This window comes from Prinia subflava, chromosome 15, assembly GCF_021018805.1.
Source record: "Prinia subflava isolate CZ2003 ecotype Zambia chromosome 15, Cam_Psub_1.2, whole genome shotgun sequence".
NCBI classification, from domain to species: Eukaryota; Metazoa; Chordata; class Aves; order Passeriformes; family Cisticolidae; genus Prinia; species Prinia subflava.
Window position 1 is genome coordinate 3,196,374 of NC_086261.1, and position 23,474 is coordinate 3,219,847.

Genomic DNA, 23,474 nt, shown 5'->3' on the forward strand with positions numbered 1-23,474 from the left:
GTTTCCCATTGCAGTGATTCCAAGGTAGATACAGCTGAATTAGATACATTTAGTTTGGCAGAAAAACTGATGCTGTGTTTCCCCTCCAGCAGCACAGTGAATGAGGAGGGGCTGATCTGGATCTGCAGACCAAAGTGAGCCTGTGTGCCTTAGAGAGGAGTTTTGCAGGGAGTGCTTGCTGGGGTCTTGGGGAGCAGTGCTGTAGCTGACAACGATCAGAGTGTCCCTGAGCTGTGTTGGCAAAGCCCCTTGAGATGCTCTGTAGGTCAGGATGTGCTGCATAAGAACAGGAAGGTTTTCATGGTTTCCATGCATGCAGAGAGCCCCAGGTGCTGTTTAATTCCTGCACAGTGACTACAAACAAGTCGATGCTCTCTGCGTGGGCTTGGATTTTTTCTGATTCAGGATGAAATGTAGGTGTTGACCTTCATCCCTCAGGTCAGTTGAGGCCCATCTGGAAGTCTCTTCATCATTTTGGAGTCCTGAAGAGGTTACAATGGTGCCATTTAACTGGCCACCCCAATCATGTTTCTTATAACTTCACAGCCTTGAGAGCAGCCCTTCAAGTGGGATATCTCTGACTTTATTCAGATTTTATGTTTTCTTCTACACACAAAGTACCCAAAGCTTTTCTTGTTAAATTGGGGCTGAAATTCTGCATAGCAACACAGTCACTTCAAAGACATGCCCAGATGATGGATAGGCTCACAATTGCTGCTGTTGACCTGTAATAATGTGAAAAGGATATTTTTGTTTATTCCTCTCCTTATCTGAGCTGCAGTTGCGTGTCTGTAATATCCAGGTTTGATTTTTACCAGCTCACTTTCCTGAAAAGGGAACTGAGCTGGTTTCTTTACTGTCAACTACAGTGCTGACCAAACCTAAATCCATTCATCATCGTTCCTTAAATTACAGGAAATGCTCCTTCCAACACTGCACACTGATTTTAAAATTCTCTTGCTCATATACATTCTTGGCTGGAGATACACACGTGATCTTCTTTTGCTTCAAATTCCTGGCCTCAGCCCACTTCTGCAGCTGGTTTATTCACTGTCCAAAAACATTGGCTAAGGGATTTATCTTTTGTTTTGTATATATTTGGTCTTGGGATTTTTTTTTATAGGAATCTCTGCTCCTGCCAGCTGACTCTTGAGCCTGTGGGACTATCATTAAACCAGTTGCTTCACTGTTTGATTTGGTTTTTCCTCTCTGTAATTTCTTTAAGCATTTACATGCATTGCCCCCCCATGGTTGTAAGGAGTGTGTCATAAGCCAGTTTGCACGTGCAGACTTTTGAGTTGTACTGCCTTGTGTTCTTGTCTAGGCTTTGAGGTGTTGTTGGACAGTTGGACTGAGGAGAAAACCACTGGTTTAACAGAGCATCCTCACTTGTTTAAAAGGGTGACAGCAGCATAAATGGGCTTTGTTTTCTTCAGCTCCATTAGTGGGTGGATTCTCTTGGCACAAGTGCAGTGAAAGGTGGCTGTGGAGTTGCCTAGCAGATCTCACACAGTCACTGTTTCAGACATGGCCCAGGGTGAGCTTGGATTGCACTGTTGGAAATCCCAGGCAGTGCTTGAGCTCATAAGCACAAAGCTTGGGACCTGGAATTCCAGATTCCATGCTTACTTGTGGTTTTTTGTTTGTATTTTATTTTGCAAAGAAAACACAGACTATTGCTGAGAGTTTGAGTTTCCCTTCTTCTCTGGGGATTCATAAATAAAAACAGATAGATTGTGCAGGTGCCTAATTCAGATGTTGCATTAGTGGCCTTTCCTGTATGTTTAAAAAACAACTGTGTGGAATGGCATGGATTTCATGGCTGGGGGTTATCTGCAGCTCAGGTTTGTTTCTGGATACCCTGCTTACAGTGCAGGTTACAGCTGCTTCTCTGGTATTTTAATTGCAAGGAGGACACGTGCTGAAGAGATGTTTGCTGTGTGTTTGAGGCAGGGGCACAGCAAGGGTGGCAGGGGAGGATGGAACATTCCGGGTGTTTGGTGCTGACCCTGGTTCTGTTCCCCGCTGCAGCCCAGGGCCAGGGGGGAAGAACTGCCGGGGGGCCAGCGTGGAGCACACGGTGTGTGAGAACCTGCCCTGCCCCAAAGGGGTGCCCAGCTTCAGGGACCAGCAGTGCCAGGCCCACGACAGGTACAGCAGCAAGAAGAAAAGCCTCCTGACAGCTGTCATCGTGGATGGTGAGCCTTTTTCATCTCCCTCTGTAATTCCTCGCTGTTCTTTCGCTGCAGTTTCTCATCTGCAGGCTCCCATTGTTGGTGAGAGGGCTGCAGTAGGCCCCTTTTAATTACAGTTGAAAGACTAATTACAATTAATTGTTCGTAGTGCTGCCCTGCTGTTCCTTTAGCCTTCTTAATAGAGCAGAGTTGTCAATGCTTTACTCATCTTCTTGAAATGCTAGGAGAGAAGTGCCTTAACTTTATTCCCAGTCTGAAGCTGGGAATTTCAGAGTGGGAATCAGAGATTTGGGGCTTTAAACATTAAAAAGTTCCAATGAGTTTAGAACTGAAAAAAAAATGTGGATACCCTGTGGCATTTTTAAATTTATGTCACTTTGGGGCATCTCAGCATGATTGCCTCTCTCACCTGCATTCCTTTAACGCTTCCTCTGCTGGATCTTGCTGTTCACCTGCTGTTCAACCAGATGTTGGTGGGATATGAAATGGTCTGGAGAACTTGTTCTTCTAAAATCACTGCCTGTAGCCTGAATTTTGTGAAACACAGAGACTTGATCATTCTTATGAGATCATTATGAATGCTCACTGTAACAAACATCTTCCCTTTACAAACAGATACACAAAAGTGTGTTGACTAATTAGTTTTCTGTGCTGTTAAAGGTTTCATCAATGTAAGCCTTTAAACTGTGATATTTTAAAGTGGGGAAATACTGAAAGCCTCATGTTCCTTCAAAGATGAGGTACCCAAATCCATTCATATAGAGAATGCATCACCATTGCCTCAAACACTCGTTTGTGCTGTTCCCAAGGGCGCTCGTTGTATTTCTTTTCCCAGATAAGCCATGTGAGCTCTTCTGCTCCCCTCTGGGCAAGGATTCTCCTGTGCTGGTGACAGACAGAGTCCTGGATGGAACTCCCTGTGGGCCCTACGAGACAGATCTCTGTGTACATGGCAAGTGCCAGGTGGAGTAACCTTTAACCTTCTCTTGTTCCATCTCTGCTGTTGGGTTCAGGCTGGGGCAGCGCCGTGTGGGAGGCTGGGAGTCTTCCCTGAGGGGAGGGACAACCCTGTTTTACACAGCCCACTGCAAGTGCTCCATGGCCCTGAGTATTGGTCTGGGAACAGCTGGGAATGCTCAAAAATCACATTTCCTTGTGTGCATGGCTTGGGTGGGAAGGGACTTCTGTGAGGGGAGCAGATTGGAGGGGAGGTCTGGCCTGCTTAGCTGCTCTTTTTTGGCTGTTAGAGGAATCACTGATAAAAGCACTGATGCTGCAAATCAGCCTACAAATTGTCACTAGCCTGTTACAAGCATTATCTTGCCAGAATCATGATGCTTTCTGGGTCCACCTGGTTCCTTCTTAGAAATATTGAGGAAACTTTTTAGTGTCAGTTGCTCCTTGGCTCCTGTAGCTGCATGAGCTAAAGTCTTCAGATTGAATTCCCTTGTCCTTATAACCATTTCAATGATTATTTCTCTCTAACCAAATTACACACAGACCCAAAATAGGTGTGGGAGATCTCTGCAATAAAACTTCATGGTTTGCTGAGAGAGTTTGTTAAGCATTGAATGCCAAGGAGGGCAGCTCTTAGAGCTGGTGCTTCAGGTTCCTCAAAAATATTATTTTTGTATTTTGGATTTGTATCCTGTGGTAGGAGTTGTTCTTCCTGGGATTAGCCAGCCTGCTGTATCCAGCAGAACAGGTTTTTAGCATCACCCTTTATTCCCACTAACTTCACTGGTTTGCCCTGGGGGCACAGGTCACACCAAATTTGGCATTAATTCTGATTTCTGTGAGTGGTTAAGAAATGCCAATTTTTAATGCTTTGAGCCTTCCAGGCAGGGAGATAAATGAGCACAATACTTAACCTGGGTGTGAGAGAGGCTTTGGGGTCATAAAGCAGCAATGCAAAGAGAGAAGTGAGAAATCTTTGGATGGAATTTTGTGCTGCTGCAGGAGATACTTCCCACTGTTTCTTGACAAATGATGCTGAAGAGGCATTTTTAATTCACTCTAATTTATTCCAATGAAAAATATGAATAGCAGCAGTCTGGGGAGCCAGTACAAATTTGATTCTTTATAATACAAAGTGCTTTGCACATAGAGCCAGGTTCATGGTGCATCCCAAGTTACTTAATTTTTCCCTGTTTTTGGCTATATCTGAAAAAAGCTAAAAAAAGCCTCCATTAATAATCTTTTATAGTCAAGCCAGCTGTGCACCTCCAGCTGTGTGCCATTGACCATTACTCTGGGCTGGCCAGTTTTATTGCTCCAAACCTTCAGAGCTGCCACAAATGGTAAATCAGACATCATGGCAAGGAACGTTTTTTCATGCAGGGAGGATCAGTAGCCAGCTCCCTCCAAATGAATTCCTTTATGAGCACAGAGCACTGGAGGTACATCACGAAAAGCAAATTGCACTCTGAGTCGGGGGCAACTGCCTTTAACTGTGCAGAGAGGTGATGACAGCTGCAGAACATTCAGTCCATTTGCATCTGGCTGAGAAAAAAATGTGAAGTGATCAGTTCAAGGCGAGCAGATTTGAAAGCCCTGTGAACTCATTTATAATACTCCTCTGCCATATATGTATGCAGTGCAGTGCTGAGAATTGCCATATGTGCCTGTGTACCCCATTTGCCACAGATATTTGTCTAACTAGCTGCCTATTAAAGCAATTTAATTGCCATATTCATTTAATTACTCCTCTCCTTGTTTCTCTACCCGGCGCAGACAAAGCCTGGCCATAAGCATTGCAGGGGGCCTGGAGAGGAGAATAAGTGCTGAAATCAGAGGGTGGTATTACTGTTATTTATTTTCTTATGTAATCCTTCTAGTTAGAGGCTCTCAAAGGCAAGAATGATACATTGTCAGTGCAACAGACAAATTAGCAGTAACCATTGCCTGTGAACATCTAGCCCAGGAAATGTAATAGATCTTCTCCCTTCATTAGATGCTCCTAAATGCAGCTCATGAATCGTTCTTGGATGATGAATGAATGTAGATGAACATGGCAGAGGAAAAACCATTGCAAAGAGAGGAGAGTTTTGAGAAGGAAAGCAGAAACAGATTCTCTGAAGCCTCAAAATGCCCCAAATACATTTGGACACTAAGGGAGTTTTCTTTCTGTTGTACTTTGTGAAGTTACTACAGTTTCACTTTAAAGCTGAACTCCAATCTAAAAGGTGTCAATGAAGCCTTTGGTGTCAGGCTCACTATCCCTGAAACAAAATCATCAAAAGCAGTAGCATCTCTGTATTTATCCCTTACAGCTGAAGGCAGCTGGAGTGAGTAAACTTGGTTATTACTTTGATCATGCATAGAAGCACCAAAGAGCAAAGTCAGCCCTAAATTTACCATAGGGGTCCCTAAATCACCTAGACTTTTTCTAGCCTTACTCCTTATTTTGGAGATGAATCATCAGGTCTTAATTCAATTTTTTTCTTGTTTATTTGAGTTGGTTTTGAGGCTGAACATTTCAAATGCACCATTTTTTACCATCCCCTGAGCAAACTAGATCCCTGCTTCAAAGTGTATGTAGGTCTTTGACATTTCTTCTCAAAAGGCACATGGTCTTCTAGGAAGGAGATTTATTTTCTCCAGAGATTTTTCAAAGACAGAAAATCTCTAGCAGGCTGAGAACAAGAGGAGCCTGATGTGTTGGAGGAGGAGGAAGAGGAGGAGGGTCAGTGCTCACTTAGGCTTTGCAGCAGTTTGCTTTCCCTGCCATGGACACTGCAGCCATGGGGAAGGGGGGTAGGGCACTGCAACCTGCACCTCACACTGGGTTCATCTTCTCCTATTTCTCTTCAAGGAACAAATGGCTTTCAAAGGCGAGGATTCCCTGAGGGTTTTGTTCTTCCCTGGGCCTGTGGGGTGTGTGCTTGATGAGAGAACACTCATGAGAGCAGGGCACTTTCTAACCCCTTCCAGTGCTTTGCTCTGTGCTGCTGAGGTTAATTCAAAGCTGCTGGCAGAAGTGGAGCTAAAAAAAGTGTCAGATGTCACAGAGCAGAGGGGTGAGGAGCAGACAGGCTGCTCAGCTGACTGTTCTGATGCACATGACCTTGTGCTGGCTTTTCTCAAAGGGGGATTAGTCTGAGCCTCATGACAGCATGAGAAGTTTCCAGTGGGGACTACAGATTGTGCTTCAGGATGTAATTTAAGGTCTCTGTGAAAAGAGAGACCTCCTGTATAGCAGAACTGGGCTAGAGATCAAGGGCAGTCTTTGCTGTGATTTAACAATTTAAGAGGTGAAGATGTTTTGGCTCTGTCTGCAGTTTTCTCTTGAGTGTTTTGTCATACCACACCTCCTTTCAGCTGGCTGGTGAAGCCACAGTATGTTTAATGATAATAAGCCACATATTAGGCTATCCTGGCACAACAAAATCGTTACAGAACTACTTTCTTCTGAAAGTCATTGTCACACGCTATGAAAGGGGAGCACAATTGGAAAATGGACAGATTTTCAAAAATAGCTTCTGCAAACTGGACAGGCAGAGTGGCAGGAGAGTGTCACAAGCGGCAGAGGAAAATTGAAGTTGTCTACTGGACCTGCTGCTGGCAAACAGTGTTTTACATACTTAGTACCCACTTTTTGCATTTGATTGATGCCTGCACTTCTGGCTTTGTCTCCTCACTTGAGTTTTTTCCATGTATTATTCATATTCCTGCATTACAAACTGTGGTACAAGATGTTCCAGACTGGGTAGCTTGTCTCCATACAACAACTTGGCTTAGCACTGAACTTTGATAAATTATTTAGTGCATGTGCACAAAATCCAGAAGGATTGTCTGAACTACAGAAACCTGTTGTATAATTGTCTTTTTGCCATGTCTGGATCTGTAGCAATGTAATCTGAGGTTAAAAAGAGTATCAGGGACTTTGGTGAGGAAGGCATAGTGACAAAACCAAGTCTTTGCTGATATCCTGCTAGTTTGTGGTGTACTTTGCAGTGGGGTATGAAAAAAAACCCCATCCTATTTCCCCCAGTTTTTCTTCCATGTTATCCCATGGGATGCATATAATAGGACAGAAGCAAAGGAGTTCCTGGGATGGGAAAGAGCTTTGTATTATTTGCATGTTCTCTCGTGAACACAGAGGTTTTGACACATAACCTTCAATATCTCTATGTGAAAAGTCAAGAATTATTGTGTCAACCCCATGAGCTGCTGAGGGATCTACACACAAAGTCAGTGGCAGGTGACATTGCAGATCTACTGCAGATCAGATAATGCTAATTTAAAATAGGAGGTGTCTAACTCCTGATCCAGCAGAGCTGCTCTGATTCAGACAAAACCTGAAGGTTGGGAAACGACAGGAGGATATTTGCTGAACTGACTCCTATGTGGACTCCAATCTTTAGCACAAAATTTGCTCTGGAACAGAAATTGGAGTAACTCAGAGGTGAACTGCTTGATTAGGGACCCTGACTCACCTCACCCAGTCCTGACAGCCCCCACAGCCCTCCACGGGGGCAGACGTGTTTAAAACAACAAAATAAGAATTCTCTTCCCCTCAGATCTGAGTGTCACCTGCTCACATCTGTACATTCCTGTTTCATGTGGTCCATCCCTGGAGGTATCAATGGATATTGAATATTATGGACAAAAGGAATTGGCAGTGAGGTGAATCTGTCATAACCAGCCTGCTCAGTACATGATTAATTTGTAAAGTGGCACATGTTGCATCAATATTTGTATTTGATCCATTGAGACAGCCAGTTAGTTCAGCATATGGGAAGCATTACAGTTTTGTGAGCCTACAATGTCATTTCTTGCTCAGAGTGGGTGTATATAACAAAAATAATTGTGTTTATGTAGCAAAACATACCCTCACAAGCTGTATCAATTGAGCTCTTTCACAGCCATTGAAAATACAAATAAAAATATCATTAAAAATATCCAAGCAATACAGAGAATAGTTCACACAGAAGAATCCAAGTGATATGTATTCAAAAGAGAAGAGTTTTCCTATGCTGGAGCCAGCAATGACTGAAGCTGGAAATACCACCCAACAAGCAGACTTTCAGATGTTTAATTATAAAAATGAGAAGAAGGGGGAGGGAGAGAAGGAAGGGTGGATGGAGATATCGGCTTAAAGAGAATTAATTTCAGGCCTTTGGCTCAGCAAATGTGCAGTTACCTGCCAATTTAAAGGTCAGTGGCTAGTTCCAAAATGTGGTGTCAGAGTAGGAGACTGCCTTAAGAGCCTTAAGAAACCTGTGGACACATTTCTGACTGTCCATGCTGAGGACTTGAAGCCCTAAAAGTCTTATTTTCATGTTTCTTGCCAGCATTCCCATGTTTTAAAGCTGCTTCCCCTCTCACCAGTCCATTCAAGGCTGATGGAACTGAAAGTATCCAGCAATTGCTGGATGGGCTGGTCCATGGACTCAGGCTGCTCATCTGCAGGATAACTCTTGAGTCAGAAAACACACGGGATGTTATTCTTATTTACAAGGTCTTTCTTTCCTCAGCATTTAAAGCTTCCCCTTTGTGCTTCTGAATTTAATAAAACCTCTTGCCCTCATTGGTTGGACTGGACAGGAAGCAACACAAAGCAAGTGAGAGATGGCAAAGATCAAGCAACTCCTTTGAACTATTTAGATTTTAAGAGGCTTTCTGCACTGTGAAAACTTGACTTTTGAGCAGTAAAACTTGGGATTTTCCCTTTGCATTGATGAATTAAGCCTTCACATTTTGGAAAGCTTTCTTCAGGCTGAGGACAGCTCTGTAGATAGAGGATGGGCAGTATAATACACAGAGCATATTGTCAGTGGGAACTGCTGATGTACACACTTGATGGTTTTTCCAGCCAGTGTGGAGTCTCAGGGGCTCTCACACCTTGGAGGAATCTCTCAATTATGAACCCAAGCACTGCTGGCAGGTACTTTGCACCCACAAAGGTGATAGCCACTGTATTCAGCCCTTCCAGTCCTGTCTCTTCCCCTTTGATCCACTTCTTTTAAAAGTGGCCATGGTGCTGGTTTTAAGAGTATTTTCCATGTGGGGAGTTCTCAAAGGATCAGAGTGACCAAGGTGGTCACTGCAATGTGTTTCTAAATGACTTAGCAGCTTTTGGAATCCACTGTCAAATCTTACCCAAAGCTGTTTCATTATAGGCTGTTATTAAATGTACTCTTATTAAATGCACTTTCAGTTTGGAAATGATTGGAAGGCTTGTGGAGAGGAAAACGGGCTCTAATGTTTATGTAGACAACACTAAAATGCTTCCAAGGTATTTTTTCCCCATAAAGTAGCAAGAATGCACCGATTTCATCTTGAAGCCAAGGAAAAAAAAAGTGTTTTATTCTCATTGAGGTATTCCTTTGTAAGAAACCATTTCCTGGCCCAAATGTGATGGGGACTTTAGGTCTCAAGGCCTGGATTGAGGGAGAAGTCTGCCCTGTGGATGGGAGCAATGGTGGCATTGAAGAGGAGGACACAAGGGCCATTCCCAGTTCCTTCACTCACAGGGAATAGGGTGAAGATGAAAGGTGAAAAACACCAAAGATATTGGGAGTTACATTGGTGGGTTCAGCGGGTTCTTCCCATGCCCTTCAGAGAGGGCCTCTCCAGTCGGAGGGTGTCAGTGACTAAGTGAAGGTGTGAGGAAATGGCTTTTCTTGAGCCCCAGTCTCAGACGAGGGGGGATTCAGCCTTCCCAAGCTTTGCTGGCTTGCACTGGTTTCCATTATCTGGGAAACTCCAGCGTAAATGCAAAGCATGTGATTGCCAACTCCCCATTCTTTCCCTGCCTCCGTTAGAGTCCTACAGACTCCTCATGTAGCTCTGGGAATAAGTGTGGTTCAACACTCATTATGTTCCCTTTATTCATCTGTGTGCTCACATAGTGCTAATAACAATGCAGCACAATAAAAGATAGCACCAGAGCCTTAAATTAAACACAGCCTTTCCAGTATCTCAGCAGGGTGGCAGGCAGGCGTTTGTTTCCAGCTGCCTTTCAGCAACCCCATTAATAAATCATCCTGATTTTCCTGGAAGGAGAACTGCTGGGACATCCTTCTGTTCTGGGGGCAGAATCACGTTCAGTATCCCAAAATTATTTGTTGGACATGGGCGCGAAGTTTAGGCTTGAGAATTGCAACTGCCAGAAATTCCACTATCTTCTCCCTACCTCTTTTAGCTCCCATTTATACATTTGTACAGGTTTTTCCCTGCTGTTCCTGTGCACCAGTGTAGGTGCTGTGCCAGTTAATGAGCACCATTTCCCTGGTGTGTGTTTAGGATGCTCAGCCTCTCTCAGCATGTCTGTCCCTAATGATTTACCCAGACCAGCTCTGCCTCAGCACTCCCTGGAACGCTGGCAAGCTTTGATCCCCAAAATACATCTGCACTCAGGCAGTGGCCAGGGTCTTCTGAAACAAGGGGAATGTTGGAGTTCTGATCCAAACTGCATTGCTTACACACAGACAGGCTCAGATAAACAGCCTGAGTTCTCTTAATATTTCCCTGCTTACTCTATTTTTCAAAATGTTTGTTGTTTTGATCATTCCTTAAGATATCTCTCCAGCTTTCCTCTGGCTTCATCATAGGAAGGCAAAAAAGGGAGAGACGCAATAGCCTGATTCAAATAAGTCTTACTAGTGTCAGTCCTGCTACTTCATTTGCCAAGAAACTGTTTATCTATGCAGAATAAATGTTAAACTCATTTTTAATAGTGCAGTCTCTGCTAATAACTTGCATAATGACAACGCTTATTTCAGTAGAAATTCATGTTTTAAGAGCAAATTGCTTCTCATTTTGAGGGTCTTACATGGACAGAATACAATGTATATATATTAATGAGAGTGTTGTCAGCCTCAAGATCTACAAATGTGGAATGTCCACCATCATAACCTGTAAATGTTTTGTGAATAAGGAATATTATGGTGATAGCTACAGGGAGAATATTGTAACTCTTCCCATGTGTGGAAGCAGAACTGTAGGTTTTTATTGGAAAAAAATTAGGTATGTATAGAAAATTATGCAAACATCATTTATAATGAAGCTTTAGGTGAAGCTGTTAGATTTTATAGTTTATTTTTCAATTGAATGTTGATTCTTAATACAGTGCAAGCATGCAGAAAATTTCATAATTACAGAGGCAATCTTGTGGTAGAAATTGGCCAGATAGGAAACTGATCTGCTTCCATTGAACTACTCTTTCATTTCAGGTGTCTTGAGCCATCTGATTAATTAATGAGCTCTTTTTTTAGCTATTTCAGAAGTTTTAATTAAGAGTTCAGTGTTTTCCCCTCATTCAGGTTTTCAGTCTCAACCTCACTGCTTAGGGATGCTCTAACATTGCAAACAAAGTAATGGGGGTCTCTGGTTGTTGTCCTTAGAAAATTGGCTGTGATGGGATCATTGGCTCTGCTGCCAAAGAGGATCGCTGTGGGATCTGCAGTGGTGATGGGAAAACCTGCAAAGTGGTGAAAGGAGACTTCAACCACACCAAGGGCATGGGTGAGTAACGCTCAGTGGGGTTCTCTTACCTGCTGGGGTAGCAGTAACAGCTCTTCTTCCTGGATAGCACTGGAGTCACCAAGCAAAAACAGCTCTGGGAAGCACCTAAGGAACACAAAACAAACCCCAGCTCACTTCAAATGTGATACCCCATCTGCTTCTTACTCAGTTGCCCAGATACCAGCCACTGCCTCTGCCTGAAATTCAGAGTGAAGTTTGTTTCTCATTTTGACTGCTACTGGTGCTGATGATTTTAAATAGGAGACAAAATCACAGAATCTTTCCCAGCGGGAGGGAAGTTGGATTTCAGCACCGTCTTTGAGGTCTCAGAATGATGCATGTTGCGTGTTGTAGATGATTCATGTTACAATCAGAATATCTCAGCTGAAGGAAAGAGCACTGCACTTCCCTCTGAATATTTTACTGATCCCCTGCCAGAAAAAATATCCAGTGTAGGATATGGGAGCTTGGAATTAGGACTTTTCCCTTTCTTCTTAAACATTAATGGATGTACAGTTTGGTGTTTGAATTAGTCTTTGTTCCAGGGTTTCTGTACTACACTCCTGAGAACCCTGTTATCACACATCCCAATTAGCCAAAGGGAGGGAAAGCCATGTCCACAACTTGGAAGCTGCTCCAGGAGGAAACAGTTGTCCAGAAAAAGAATTATTTCCCATTCAGTGAAGACAGAACTGGCATTTCTGTATGGAGAAATACATTCAACATGTGCTGCTCCAGGACTGAGTTCCACAAAGCACATGAAAATCCCCTTTAAGCACACACTGCAACTCAGTTTAGTGGCTGAAGCAGCAGCAGTGCTCAGCAGCTCCCTTTAGTCCAGGTCTGAGGCTCTGATTTTGTTCACTGACCTCCTCCTCTGCATTCTCCTCCTCCTGACCTGTGGGGCCAGCTGGAATTTGTCACCTCCTGTGAGAGGCAGGTAGGATTTCCCACCTGCACCACATCTCTCTGGAGCACATTTGTGTTCTTGGTCAACCTGGTGAATGGTTTCCTGCATTAGTGCCTTTGACTCTTTTGTCCCAATTATTTCCCACCCACTTACATCAAGTCTTTTGCATTTGATGCAAGTGATGGGAAGAGTTCCTCATTTCCATGGGAAAAAACTCAGCTATTCTCCATTTCTGTAGCAGGTTATTCAGCTTTCATGGACTTCTTACATGCTGCTGAAGAGTAGCTATGCTTTATCTCTTCCAATGAGTCTACAAAACGTCTTGTGCAGATAAATATGGAATTTCTGGGTCACTGCCAGGATGTTGCACCCGTTTCCAGCTACACAGACTGCTTGAGGTGGTGACTTTACAAGGCTGTAGGAGCAGAGCAGCTTCAGCCTTAACTGGCTGCCAGGACTCTGCAGGAGGTTTTCACCCCCAGTGCCCTGGAACTTAATCAGAAGGAATTCCTGATGACTTGTGGGCAGTGTTCAAGCGTTCGGATTCTCTGCCCATCATCTCAGACACACAAACCTGTCAGTGTTGCTTTGTCAATGCAGTGTTTCCACCTTTAGCCATCTCACATAATCTAGAAGATAATTGTTTTTACCAGTATAACCTCATAACCATTTATTAGATGTGTTGTTTTATTTTTAATTTAATTTGGAAAGTTAATTGCATTTTATGTGTGCCATCCGTTTCTGCTCACACGCTGCTGTTTTGCAGGATCAGGTCCTCAGGTGAACCCACTGAATTTCATGCAGTAAGCAAAGCTCCAAGTCTGGGGTATCACAAGTGAATGTGGCATTACTCAAGGGAAAAAAAATGGCTTTTTAAAAAAAAATGATAGTTAAGCAAAAAATTCATGGAAGCTGGGCTGGGGCAAAGAAACATCCACAATATTCTGGTGATAACAAGTTCAATGTTTTGGGTGTAAATGATTGCACAGTTCCGTGGCAAATCCCCACAACTTGGCTGTGTTCCAAGTCAAGGCCAAGACCCCGAGTGCAGTGTGCTGATTTCTTATTTCAAAAGAGAATAGACTTCAAACATCAAGACATTGATTGTTTTGGAGTGGTATCTGTTTGGGGAATTGCAGCTGCAGCCTGGGGCCTTGGTGCTGCCCCAGGGACTCTTCTGGTTGCAGGATTGGCCCCTGTGTGTCCTGTGATTGCAAATGCTGTTGTGGAGCCCTGTGAACTGAACTAAACCCGTGCCAACTCCTTTCTGTTTCTTAGTAACCAATAGTCAATGTAAGAAGGTTTCCACATGTGTGATGGCAAAGGCAAAGGCTGTTCCCAAGTGTTTCTCGTGTAAGATACTTGAATGCTGTTTGCAGTGTCACTGGGTGTCGGTGAAATCCTTTGGTGTTGGTTCTTTATCTTTTTTTGTCGGATTAGATGGGGAAATTTGGTATCAAAAGCCATGGATAAACTTCAAGTCCTTTTACTGTTTCACTTGCCTTGTCAGAGATACAAAGTACAGATCCCTTCCTTTTAGGGAACCTGTGTGAAAGGAAGCCAAATCTTCATGCACCAAGCAAAAAGAACCAAGTCTCTTTCTTTTTTTCACCAATTTTAATGTCACAGAGGTTCTGCCACCCTGGTGGGAAAGATGTGGCATTCAAAGTGCCTCATAGGAGGTGCAGCAGTTCAGCTCTTACCACCTGTGATCCAGGGTGATCCAACTGGAAATGGACTCCATTCTTCTGCTGGAGAGGAGGTCAAAAGTCTTTATTTATGATGCTAAAGATCACATACACTTGTGTGCAGCTGGCTTCAGCAGGCCAGCTGAATGCACTGTTTAGACTGAGGTTTCCTTTCAACTGGCAGCGTGCCCTGTACCTATTTCTACAAAATAATTTTTCAAAACCAAGCACAGAGTTATTCTGAAGTCCACCTCTGTCACCCTGCCACTGTGCAGGGGGCCTGGAAATGGAGGACAGCTCTTTGACTCCTTTGCTGGGGAGCTGATTTATCACTGACAGCTTCTCCAAGGCTGTGCCTGTAGTGCCCAGAAACCTGGGTCTGTCTCTCGATTTTCCTCAGCCACATCAAGATTTTCATTTATGATTGTGATCTGAAATAATCTGTGGTTATAATTCAAAAGAATGACCACAGACATTTGGATTTCTTTTTTAATGGCAGCATCTAATAAGGTGAGATATGCCAGTTGTTGTAACTATCATTTTGGGAAAGGAGAAGTATATGTTTGCTAGGAATTTTTCTTTTTAAGATGGTGGAAAAGTCGGGGTTTTATTGCATATGCTGTTTGTCCAGCACTGATCAAAAGAAATTTGAACAGTAGTGCTGTCGTGCTGGCTGGGAGCATTTTTAGCCAACACAAAAATACCTTTTTTTATCAACAGGATGCCCATATAAATTATGAGAAAATTTAACCTTTAACTGAGAGATCCCTTATAAGGGTTTCATCAGAACATGCAAGTTAGAAATCCCAGTAACCAACTTCACAGCAATGGTCAGAGGCTTTGGAATTTATCCATGGCTCTCCAGAGAAATGATTTTCTTACAAATGAGCTATCCCATGGCTGGAAGTGGACAGGTGCCAATGCAGGGTTTATTCTCAAGCTAAAAGCAAAGGAGAATCATCACAGCTGTTCAGGAATAGACACAGAATTTGCTTTCCACTGCAACCAGCAGCACTCAGCAAACCTGCCAGGTGGGAAGGAGATGGAGTCTGAGATGCTCAGCTGATGGTTGTCCCTGGAATCCCGTGGAAGCTATGCTGGCCTTGGCTGGCAGCTAGGCAGGACAGCCTGATCTCCTTGGCCTCTACCCTGAAGTGTTTGTTCAAAGCACTTTTGGGAGGTTTGATAATGGGCTGGGCACTGTTGACTTTCTCACACCAGGTTTTGGTGTGTGCAGGGCTAAGACAGGAAGGTGCAGTGCCCAGGGATTGGTGCTTTTTTCAGCCATGGGATAATTTTTCCTTCTTCTCGGGTCTGTTTTTCACTGCAGTGTGAACCAGAAGAGTTTTGCAGTAGATCAGTGGCACTCTGAAGTTCACACTGAACTCTCTGTTCTTTCTGGGAGTAATAACAATGGCTAACAATGGATTTTTCTGTGTGGGCTGTTTGCCTCTTGCAAATCTCTCCAGCATTTAAATGAAGATACAGTAGCCACTGTTCACATATTAATCTCCTTGATGACAAAGCCACCTCTTTGTTCTGGTGTCTCTCCTAATACGAGTTATACCATAAAATTTGTATCTAGGATTTGCTTCAATCACAGTCTTACATTCCTGAGACACTGATGTAATGCAGATTATCCAGAAAGATTGGTGTGTGCCAAAGTAACTGTTCCCAAGGTGGACTATACTGCACACAGCACTATAAATTATCAAATAATGAAGTTCTCCTGTTGTATTTTCAAAGCTTCATCTTAACAGACTGATTTATGGGTGAAATTACTAAGAATACTGCCTGATAGTTGCCAAATCTCATCAGTCTTTAACCAGTTCCTCATTTAAAGCAGAACTTTAAGCCCAACCTTGCAAACTCCAGCCTTGCAGACAATTATCCTAAGACCTAACAGAGCTTTGCGAGTCCTTGACTCGGGGCCAGCTCTGAGACTCTTTTTGGTCGTTCTAGCTGACACTTGATAATCTTTCTGGCAATCTGCAGTTACAGTTTTCTCAATAAAATGTGCCTGGAAAACACTGGAGGTGTTTCCTGGTGCAGTTATCTCAAAGATCAGGAATCTGTGACCAGAAGCCTCCCACCAGCTCTGAGGACCAGAGTGGAGTGGTGGAGACAATCCAAGTTTGTACCTGTGACAAATTTGCATGGGTGATATCCAGTCTGTTTGTTTGACCACTAACTCACCCAACATTGCTGGAGATAACGAATCAGAGTGTCCAGATGCTCCTGGTGGGACATGCCCAAGGGTTCTGCTTCACCTCTGAGAGGACAGGTCAGATCCAAACCCCTGCAAAGCATTTGGCAGTTCTCAAACAGGAGAGTGAAGGTCAGCAGTCAGCTTTGTGGCACAGCGAGTTAACACAATGTATTTCTTTTTATTCAGGAGCTATGAGTGCAACCCCCCAAAGCCATCAATCAGGATTAGAAATTACACAAGGAGAAAAAATCTGGTGTGAGACCAAACCAAACAGTCTCCAGAATTAATACTCTATTAATAGCTCACACTTCACTATTTACTATTGTAAAAGTAACATAAAAATCACTTTTCCACGTGGTATTGCTCTCATGGCACAGTGATGAAATGAGTGTATTTATGGCTTGAGCTGAGCCTCCAGCACAGCTCCAGAGTTTGCTCACCTCTAAGGCAGTGTGACACACTCCTGGCTGCTGCTGGATCAGGGGACAGATCACAGTTCACTGAACTTACTGACTGCTGTCCACTAAATTCAGAGTAACTTTGTCTCCAACCCCTGCATGATTTAGCTCTGAGCATTTGTATCTGCTTTAATAAGTAAGTAAATAGTCTCTTAGTAGGTGCATTAAATTACCTGAAACTTGGGCATGTTCCAGACTGGCTTCCTAATGGGTGTTCAGGGGTGTCTCAGGAGCTGTTTCCCTGTGGTGGACTGTCACCAGTCACACTTTTGCTGTGTGCTCATGTCTTGAGTAGTTGTTGGTTGGGTTTATATGCAGCTACCTGGGGTGCAGTGAGGATGTTTGAAATCTGAAACATTCTGTATTGACTGATTTGATATCTCAGCTGATGAAAAACCAACTCCTGGCAATGTCTGAGATAAAGCCCAATATCTGTTTGCTCTGATTTCTTAACAGATTTCAGTATTGCCTTTGAAAAATTGTCCCTGGAAGTAATGACTTTTCCTGGTGAAACCCAGGCTGGAACAGCAGCTGGGAGAGCCTCTGCTCTGGCTGCTATGCACAGACAAGGTTTGAGCTCTGCTGCCCCTCTCTCTGGTTTTCCTGCTAGGGATGAGTGACCATTTCTGAGATATCTGAGTAAGGGAGAAGCCAGTGAGGAGGAACAAGTGCAAAGAGAACTGAGCTGAAGGGTCAGATGAAAGTGTCACTCAAATACAGCAAATCAGGGAAAGAGGGAGCCTGTCTGGCCCAAGCCAGACACCCACCCTCTGCACCTGATGAAACCCAAGAGCTCAAGCCTTACTCATGAAATGAATATTCAGGAAATGAATCCACCATCTGAGACCCCAAATCTGTCTCACTCCATGTCACAGAGGCGGGAGAATCACTTAGTCCTGAGGTGCAGGAGGCTGTCACCACACTCCTCTGAGTCCTCCCTGTATCAGCACAGCAAAAGCTGGGCTGGTCATAACTGCACTTTAATCCCTAAAATAGCTCCCTGAACACTGCTGAGTGCTAAAGGCATCACTGCTCCCTGTGCCAGCACTTCTCCAAGTGCTCTAGACAGCCCACAATTCCCATACAGGCATCACTGATACAGAACAGCTTCACAGAGCCCTTTAAAACCAGAAAAGTGGATGAGGGAATATACAGGATAAGCTGCTTAACATCTAAAAGAAAGAGGACAGCGATAACCCCAAAAAGGTGCCAAGTGATACACTGCAAAGTAGACTGGGTGGCCAATTAGAAGGAATCAAGTCATGGTTGTGATGAGATTAGTGTCATCTACAGAGGCCTGATTCAAAGTCCAGTGAAGCCAGTGGAAAAACTCTGCCTGGCTCTTTGAAATGGGCCCTAATGTTCCTCTGCTTTATTATTTAAAGGCACCACTTCCACCCCATGGAGCAAGTCTGTAACTCCACATGTCTCCATAGTGGGGGAAGATAGGCTACATTTCCTTGTAGATCCTGCTTGTTCTTACTGTATTCTGTGAGTCAAAATTGGTCTTCGAAAAATTGTTTAGAGGTGACCAGTGGTCAGTCCTGGAGAAACTTCCAGATCTGTTATTGCATTAAATCTGAGCTGTTGAGTTCTCAGCAGCCCAGTGCAAGGAGATCATTATCTTCTCCAGAATTTTTATACAGAGCTGAAATTTAAGTGAAAACAAGCTTTCCCCCTCATTCGTCCCATTAATTCCCTCTGTTCAGTTTTAGCATCATCAAAAAGTTTTGTGTGAGTCCTTTCTGACACCACAGCCTCAACAGGGAGCACAAAGCAGGAGCATCTGTTGGAAACATCATTTCAAATGTCTGTTCTGTGCAGTGTTGCTCCTGACAGTCACACTTTGCAGTGTCCTTGTGCATCTCTGTCAGCACTGCAGGAAAACCAGGGTGATTTGCAGGGTGCAGATCTAATAAGAGCTAATGAGCAAGCCTGAAGTCACAGCTGAGCAGCACTCATGCATTTCTGCTGAAATGTTGGTCATGACCACGCCTGTCACAGCAGTGAGAACTGGCTGCCAGCTCAGGGATCTCATCTGGAGTGTTTCTCACTCAGTCCCCAGCCTGGAGTTGAGTTTTTCACAGGAGATATGGGATGGCTGATCCTGCTGGCCCTGCCCTGCTTTCATTCACCCCTTTTTTGTTGCTCTAGGTTACATCGAAGCCGCTGTGATCCCTGCGGGTGCCCGGCGGATCAGAGTGGTTGAGGATAAACCTGCTCACAGCTTTCTGGGTAAAAACACAAGAGAAAAAATGTCTTGATTAAAATTCATCTGTTTTCTTTTAAAAAATTACCCTTCTCTAAGCGACTTGTAAGGTTTGTTGTGCCAGGGAGGGGCTGGTGATTTGAGCCTTGCTACAATCTCTGCTTTTGTGGCTTGGTTTCATGATGTTTGTGATGTGATAGTATGTGACACTTACAGGCCCTGTGCAACCTGGAAGGACCAGAGAGCACTTTTATATACAGACAGAAGAGTTCCTGAGCAGAACTTGGCAGTGGCTTGCACAGAGCTGCCAGGAGCACACAGCACTTCAGGAGGGAGTGGGGAAGAGAACAGTGTGTTTAGAGAGGGGAATGGCAGAGGTACTGATAGGAAGGCGCCCAACTCTGTCTGAAGCAGAGGCAGGACAGGGCAGCTGATATCCCTCAGTAACCTGCTGCCATTTCCTACAGCAGCAAATTATTTCCGGTTGTTGTACCCAAGACCTGATCCTGCACTCTGAGATGGGCTTAGCTGCAGCCTCTGGTCCACTTGCCTGTATTTTATCAGCAAAAAAATCTGCTTAATCCTCTCGTCATTTCTACTTCTGCATTCCTTTAGAGGGGAAGAGGCATCCTCTCCTTTTCCTATTGGGAAAAAATGGTTTGCACACAGCTGATAGTTAAGATTTGTATGTGAGGTTGTTGTAGGGCAGAGTCTCTCAATGAATTTATTGTTCAGTTACTCATTGCATAAATTAAAGATCAGAATGGCACTTGTAAAGTGCAGCCAGTCAGTTACACTGAGGATCTGTCAGTCTGGTCTTCTGCCTCTTCCCTCCAATGTTTGGGGCATTTCCTTCTCTGTCATTACTGTGCAATAGATAAAGGGTTTTATCCCCATCTGCTTCTAGGGAGTGCAGGTCACAGAAATCCTAATGCCCCATGGCCCTGAATTTACACTGGAAACCTGTGGCAGAGCAGAGACTTCCAGGAAAATTGCCCAAGATCCAAAAAAGCCCCAACGTGTGAAAGGTCCCAGGCACAATCAGAGGTGCATGGCCATGGAATTGCTTCCAGAGAGGAAGGAGCTCTGAGAGGATTGCAGAGCTGGTCACACTCTGCTTTGTGGAAGAGGAAACTGAGGTGTTGCAGCTGCTCACGGCTATGCAGGGAGTCAGCAAAGCTCAGACCTTGGTTTCTGATTTCCACATCTTTTTGCTTATAATTCTTCATCTCCAGCCAAAAGGAGATGTTAATATCCAGCACTGGAATATTGGATGCTGCTGAAAATGTTTGCACAGTGGTTGTGTGAGGATTTCAGGTCTAGTGCTATTGGTTTTCTGTCTTGAGATGTTGCCACAGTTGGCAATACCACCAGGAAAGATGCTTTTGTTCTCTTTCACTCCAGATTCAGGGGAAAAAGGAGGGCAAATTATGTCATTCAGCTGCCCTTTGATCAAAACCATTGGCATTTGTGCCATTTCTTGGTAGGAAGGAATATCACCAGTGCTCCTATTTCCATAGTGCTTCAGCCAGCCTGCCAGAGGATCCCGCCTACACGTGAGATGTTTGACATAGCAAAGCCTGGTGGAACAATGGGAGCCAGTGTTTCTTTGGGTTTTGCAAGTGCTCTGCCTTCTGCAAACCAGGCTTTTTGTTTGTCTTGGTGGGGTTTGCACAGGGTGTTTGGGCTTTGGCAGATAGCAGAGCACTGAGAGTCTTACATGGAGTTGGAGACTGCCCTTCCTTGGGACAACATAACCTTGACTAAAGCAGATGGTTCCCCTTTGGGTGGTGAAGATTAGGATTGTGTATTTTTGGGAGCAGGAGTTGGCCCTGTTTGCATCACAAAGACAGATAAAAATCTGGCTCTTTTAAGGCTTTGAGTGCTTTCAGCTCTGGTTCATGGTCAGGAGCCAGGAGAACCTCTCTAAGCTTTCCAGGGTTTTCTCTTTCAAGGAACACTCAACACAAAGAGAAGATAGCCAGTGTCTTGCTGAACTGAGATGAGGAATAGCAGCAGGGAGGTTCCAGTAGGACAACAAAGATGACCAAGGAAAAAAAATCACTCTTAAATTCAGGTCCGAGTGTGGAAGGATTTTTATTTCAATAGCACTGACAAAGCTGAGTCAAATCAGGTCCTATTTCTACTCAGAACCAGGTACATTTTGGAAAGAAGCCCAGCATAATTTGGAATCATTATTCCATGTGCTGGGAGCAGTGCCTGAAGAATTTCCCTCCACCTACAGGCAACCCACGCTGGCTGCCTTGGCTGGCTGTAACTCTTAAAAACCACCTTGAACAGGAAATGCCTGGGCAGTTTGTGTCCACAGGCTGGGAAGCAAGGAGGGACCCAAGGTGGAAATAAAGATCTGACTGGATGCCAGGTTTAGAAGTTGATTGTCCAGTTTCTGCCTTCCAGCCAACAAGAAAAACAGGAATCACAGGTTGTTGCTGGGGATCCTATTCCTCCTGCTCTTCTACTGTACAAGTTTCAGTTTAGTTCTGTCACCTCTGGGGCTGGGCAGAGCCAGCCAATGATTGTGTATGACAAAAGGAGTTCCCTGTGTCTGAGACATGGAAGGTTTTGTAGCTGCAGCAGTGATCTTGCTGATGGGGCAATGGAGGCAAACAGCAGGGAGAACACTTCAGCCCAAATGCTCTGCTGAGTCCCCAGTGCAATTCCTGCAGTCCTGGAGGAGCACTTTTGAGAGCAGCTCTGTTTCCAGACTCTCCATCTCCTCAGCCACTAAGGGAGCAGTGCCTGCAGCAATCAAAATCAAACCCTGCCCAGAAAAGAGATTCACAAAGATGAAATGCTGGTTTTCATCAGCAAATTATCTCCCTTTGATGGTAAGCTGGAACCAAAGCATGACTTAAGTCACTCAACCTCTTAGACAGTTTTGAGCACGTGCTGGGATATCGTTCCTAGTCAGCCATGCTGCTTGGAGATGCTTTTATCTCACCCACAGCTTTGATTAGTCGTGTCCATGGCTCCTCAAAGCAGCGTGGAGGCTGCTTTGATCTGCCTGGAAGCCACTAGGCCTTGGCAGAGGAAAGCAATCCTGCCTCAGAATTGTGTCTGGAGCTTGCAGCAGCTACTCTGTGGACTGAGGAACAAAGCAGAAAGAGAAGTGAGCTGCAGGGAGAGACACATTGCTGCAGCATGCAAGTGCCAGGACACCATCGTACCCCGGGCTGTGTGCCAGAGGAAACTTTCCTCAGAAAAAATATTCTCCCACTTCAGTTCCCCTTCACCCTGATTTTGGAGCCTCTGATGGGACTGTGAGAGCTGTCAGGAGGGTTGTGTGCAGCAGGACAGATAATCCAGCTTTTTCCAGGGATTCCCAGTGCACAGGTCCTCGAAAAGGCACATGCAGAGAACATTGTGACCTCCACTTGCTCTGGATTCTCCTAGAGTTTAGACATTACAAATTATATATATATATATATATCTATATATCTATATATCTATATATCTATATATTTGTGTCTTAAGCACACCCAGGAGGGTTTGCTGGCTATGGAGGCTTGATCCAAAGGGATGACAACAGGAAATTTCCTATTGACTTCCAAAGGCTTTAAATAGCTTCTCTTACCTTCTTGCAATGCACTCAGTTAAGTGAGAGCAAAGTTGTGTTTTTTACTGGAAGAGAATAAAATAGGCATGAGACACTAGAGGTTAAAAAAACATCTTGTTAAAGGCTTAGCCAAGAGACACAGTTAACCTTGAACTAAGGCAGCCCAGTAACACGTGGGATATTCTGTCTGTCTGCTGTCAGGGCAGATTTGATCACGGTGAATGGATCTCCACAAAGGGGCCTGGCACTTTCTGCTGCAACAAGATCTGCCAATTCTCTCTTCCCTCAGTGCATCACACCAACATCTGGATAACTCTGCTTCCGTTCGAACACAGAAAACACATCAACCCCTGAATCAGCTTCCACTGATGAGTCAACAGTAATGTGATGCCCTTATGGCTGGAGTTGTCTTTGAGTGCTTGAAGGACATCAGTGATCCTGATGCAATAGTTATGCTGGGAGAAAGGACATACAGCTCCGAGTGTCTTTTCTTCTCAATATTCATCCTCCTTCTGCAGTTGAGCTTTCCATGTTGGCCTTACTGAGACACAGAGGCACAGGATGGGTGTGACCCTCCAGCACCTGACCTTATGCATTTGTGTCCAGCATTTGGACTCTAAAAAGAGGTGTCCAAGTTCACATTTTGCCCACTGACCAGCCCCTGCTTTGTGACTTGACTTCTCTTTACATTCTGACAGCTGAATGTTAATTTGTTCAGTATTTGGTTATGGAGCACGCACAAACACAGCATCAGTTG

At 44.2% G+C, this 23,474-nt stretch overlaps 1 protein-coding gene across 2 annotated transcripts in view; it reads left to right on the forward strand.

Annotated features, from left to right (window-relative positions):
- Positions 1-23,474, forward strand: part of ADAMTS17 (ADAM metallopeptidase with thrombospondin type 1 motif 17) — a 156,075-nt gene that overhangs the window by 90,045 nt on the left and 42,556 nt on the right. The window contains exons 13-17 of one of the 2 annotated variants that reach the window (XM_063412718.1): positions 2,032-2,198; positions 3,031-3,158; positions 11,546-11,666; positions 13,855-13,929; positions 19,086-19,166. In XM_063412718.1, coding sequence (XP_063268788.1) covers positions 2,032-2,198; positions 3,031-3,158; positions 11,546-11,666; positions 13,855-13,929; positions 19,086-19,166 — 572 coding nt within the window. The remainder of the gene's footprint in view (positions 1-2,031; positions 2,199-3,030; positions 3,159-11,545; positions 11,667-13,854; positions 13,930-19,085; positions 19,167-23,474) is intronic. The other variant, XM_063412719.1, reaches the window with a different exon arrangement.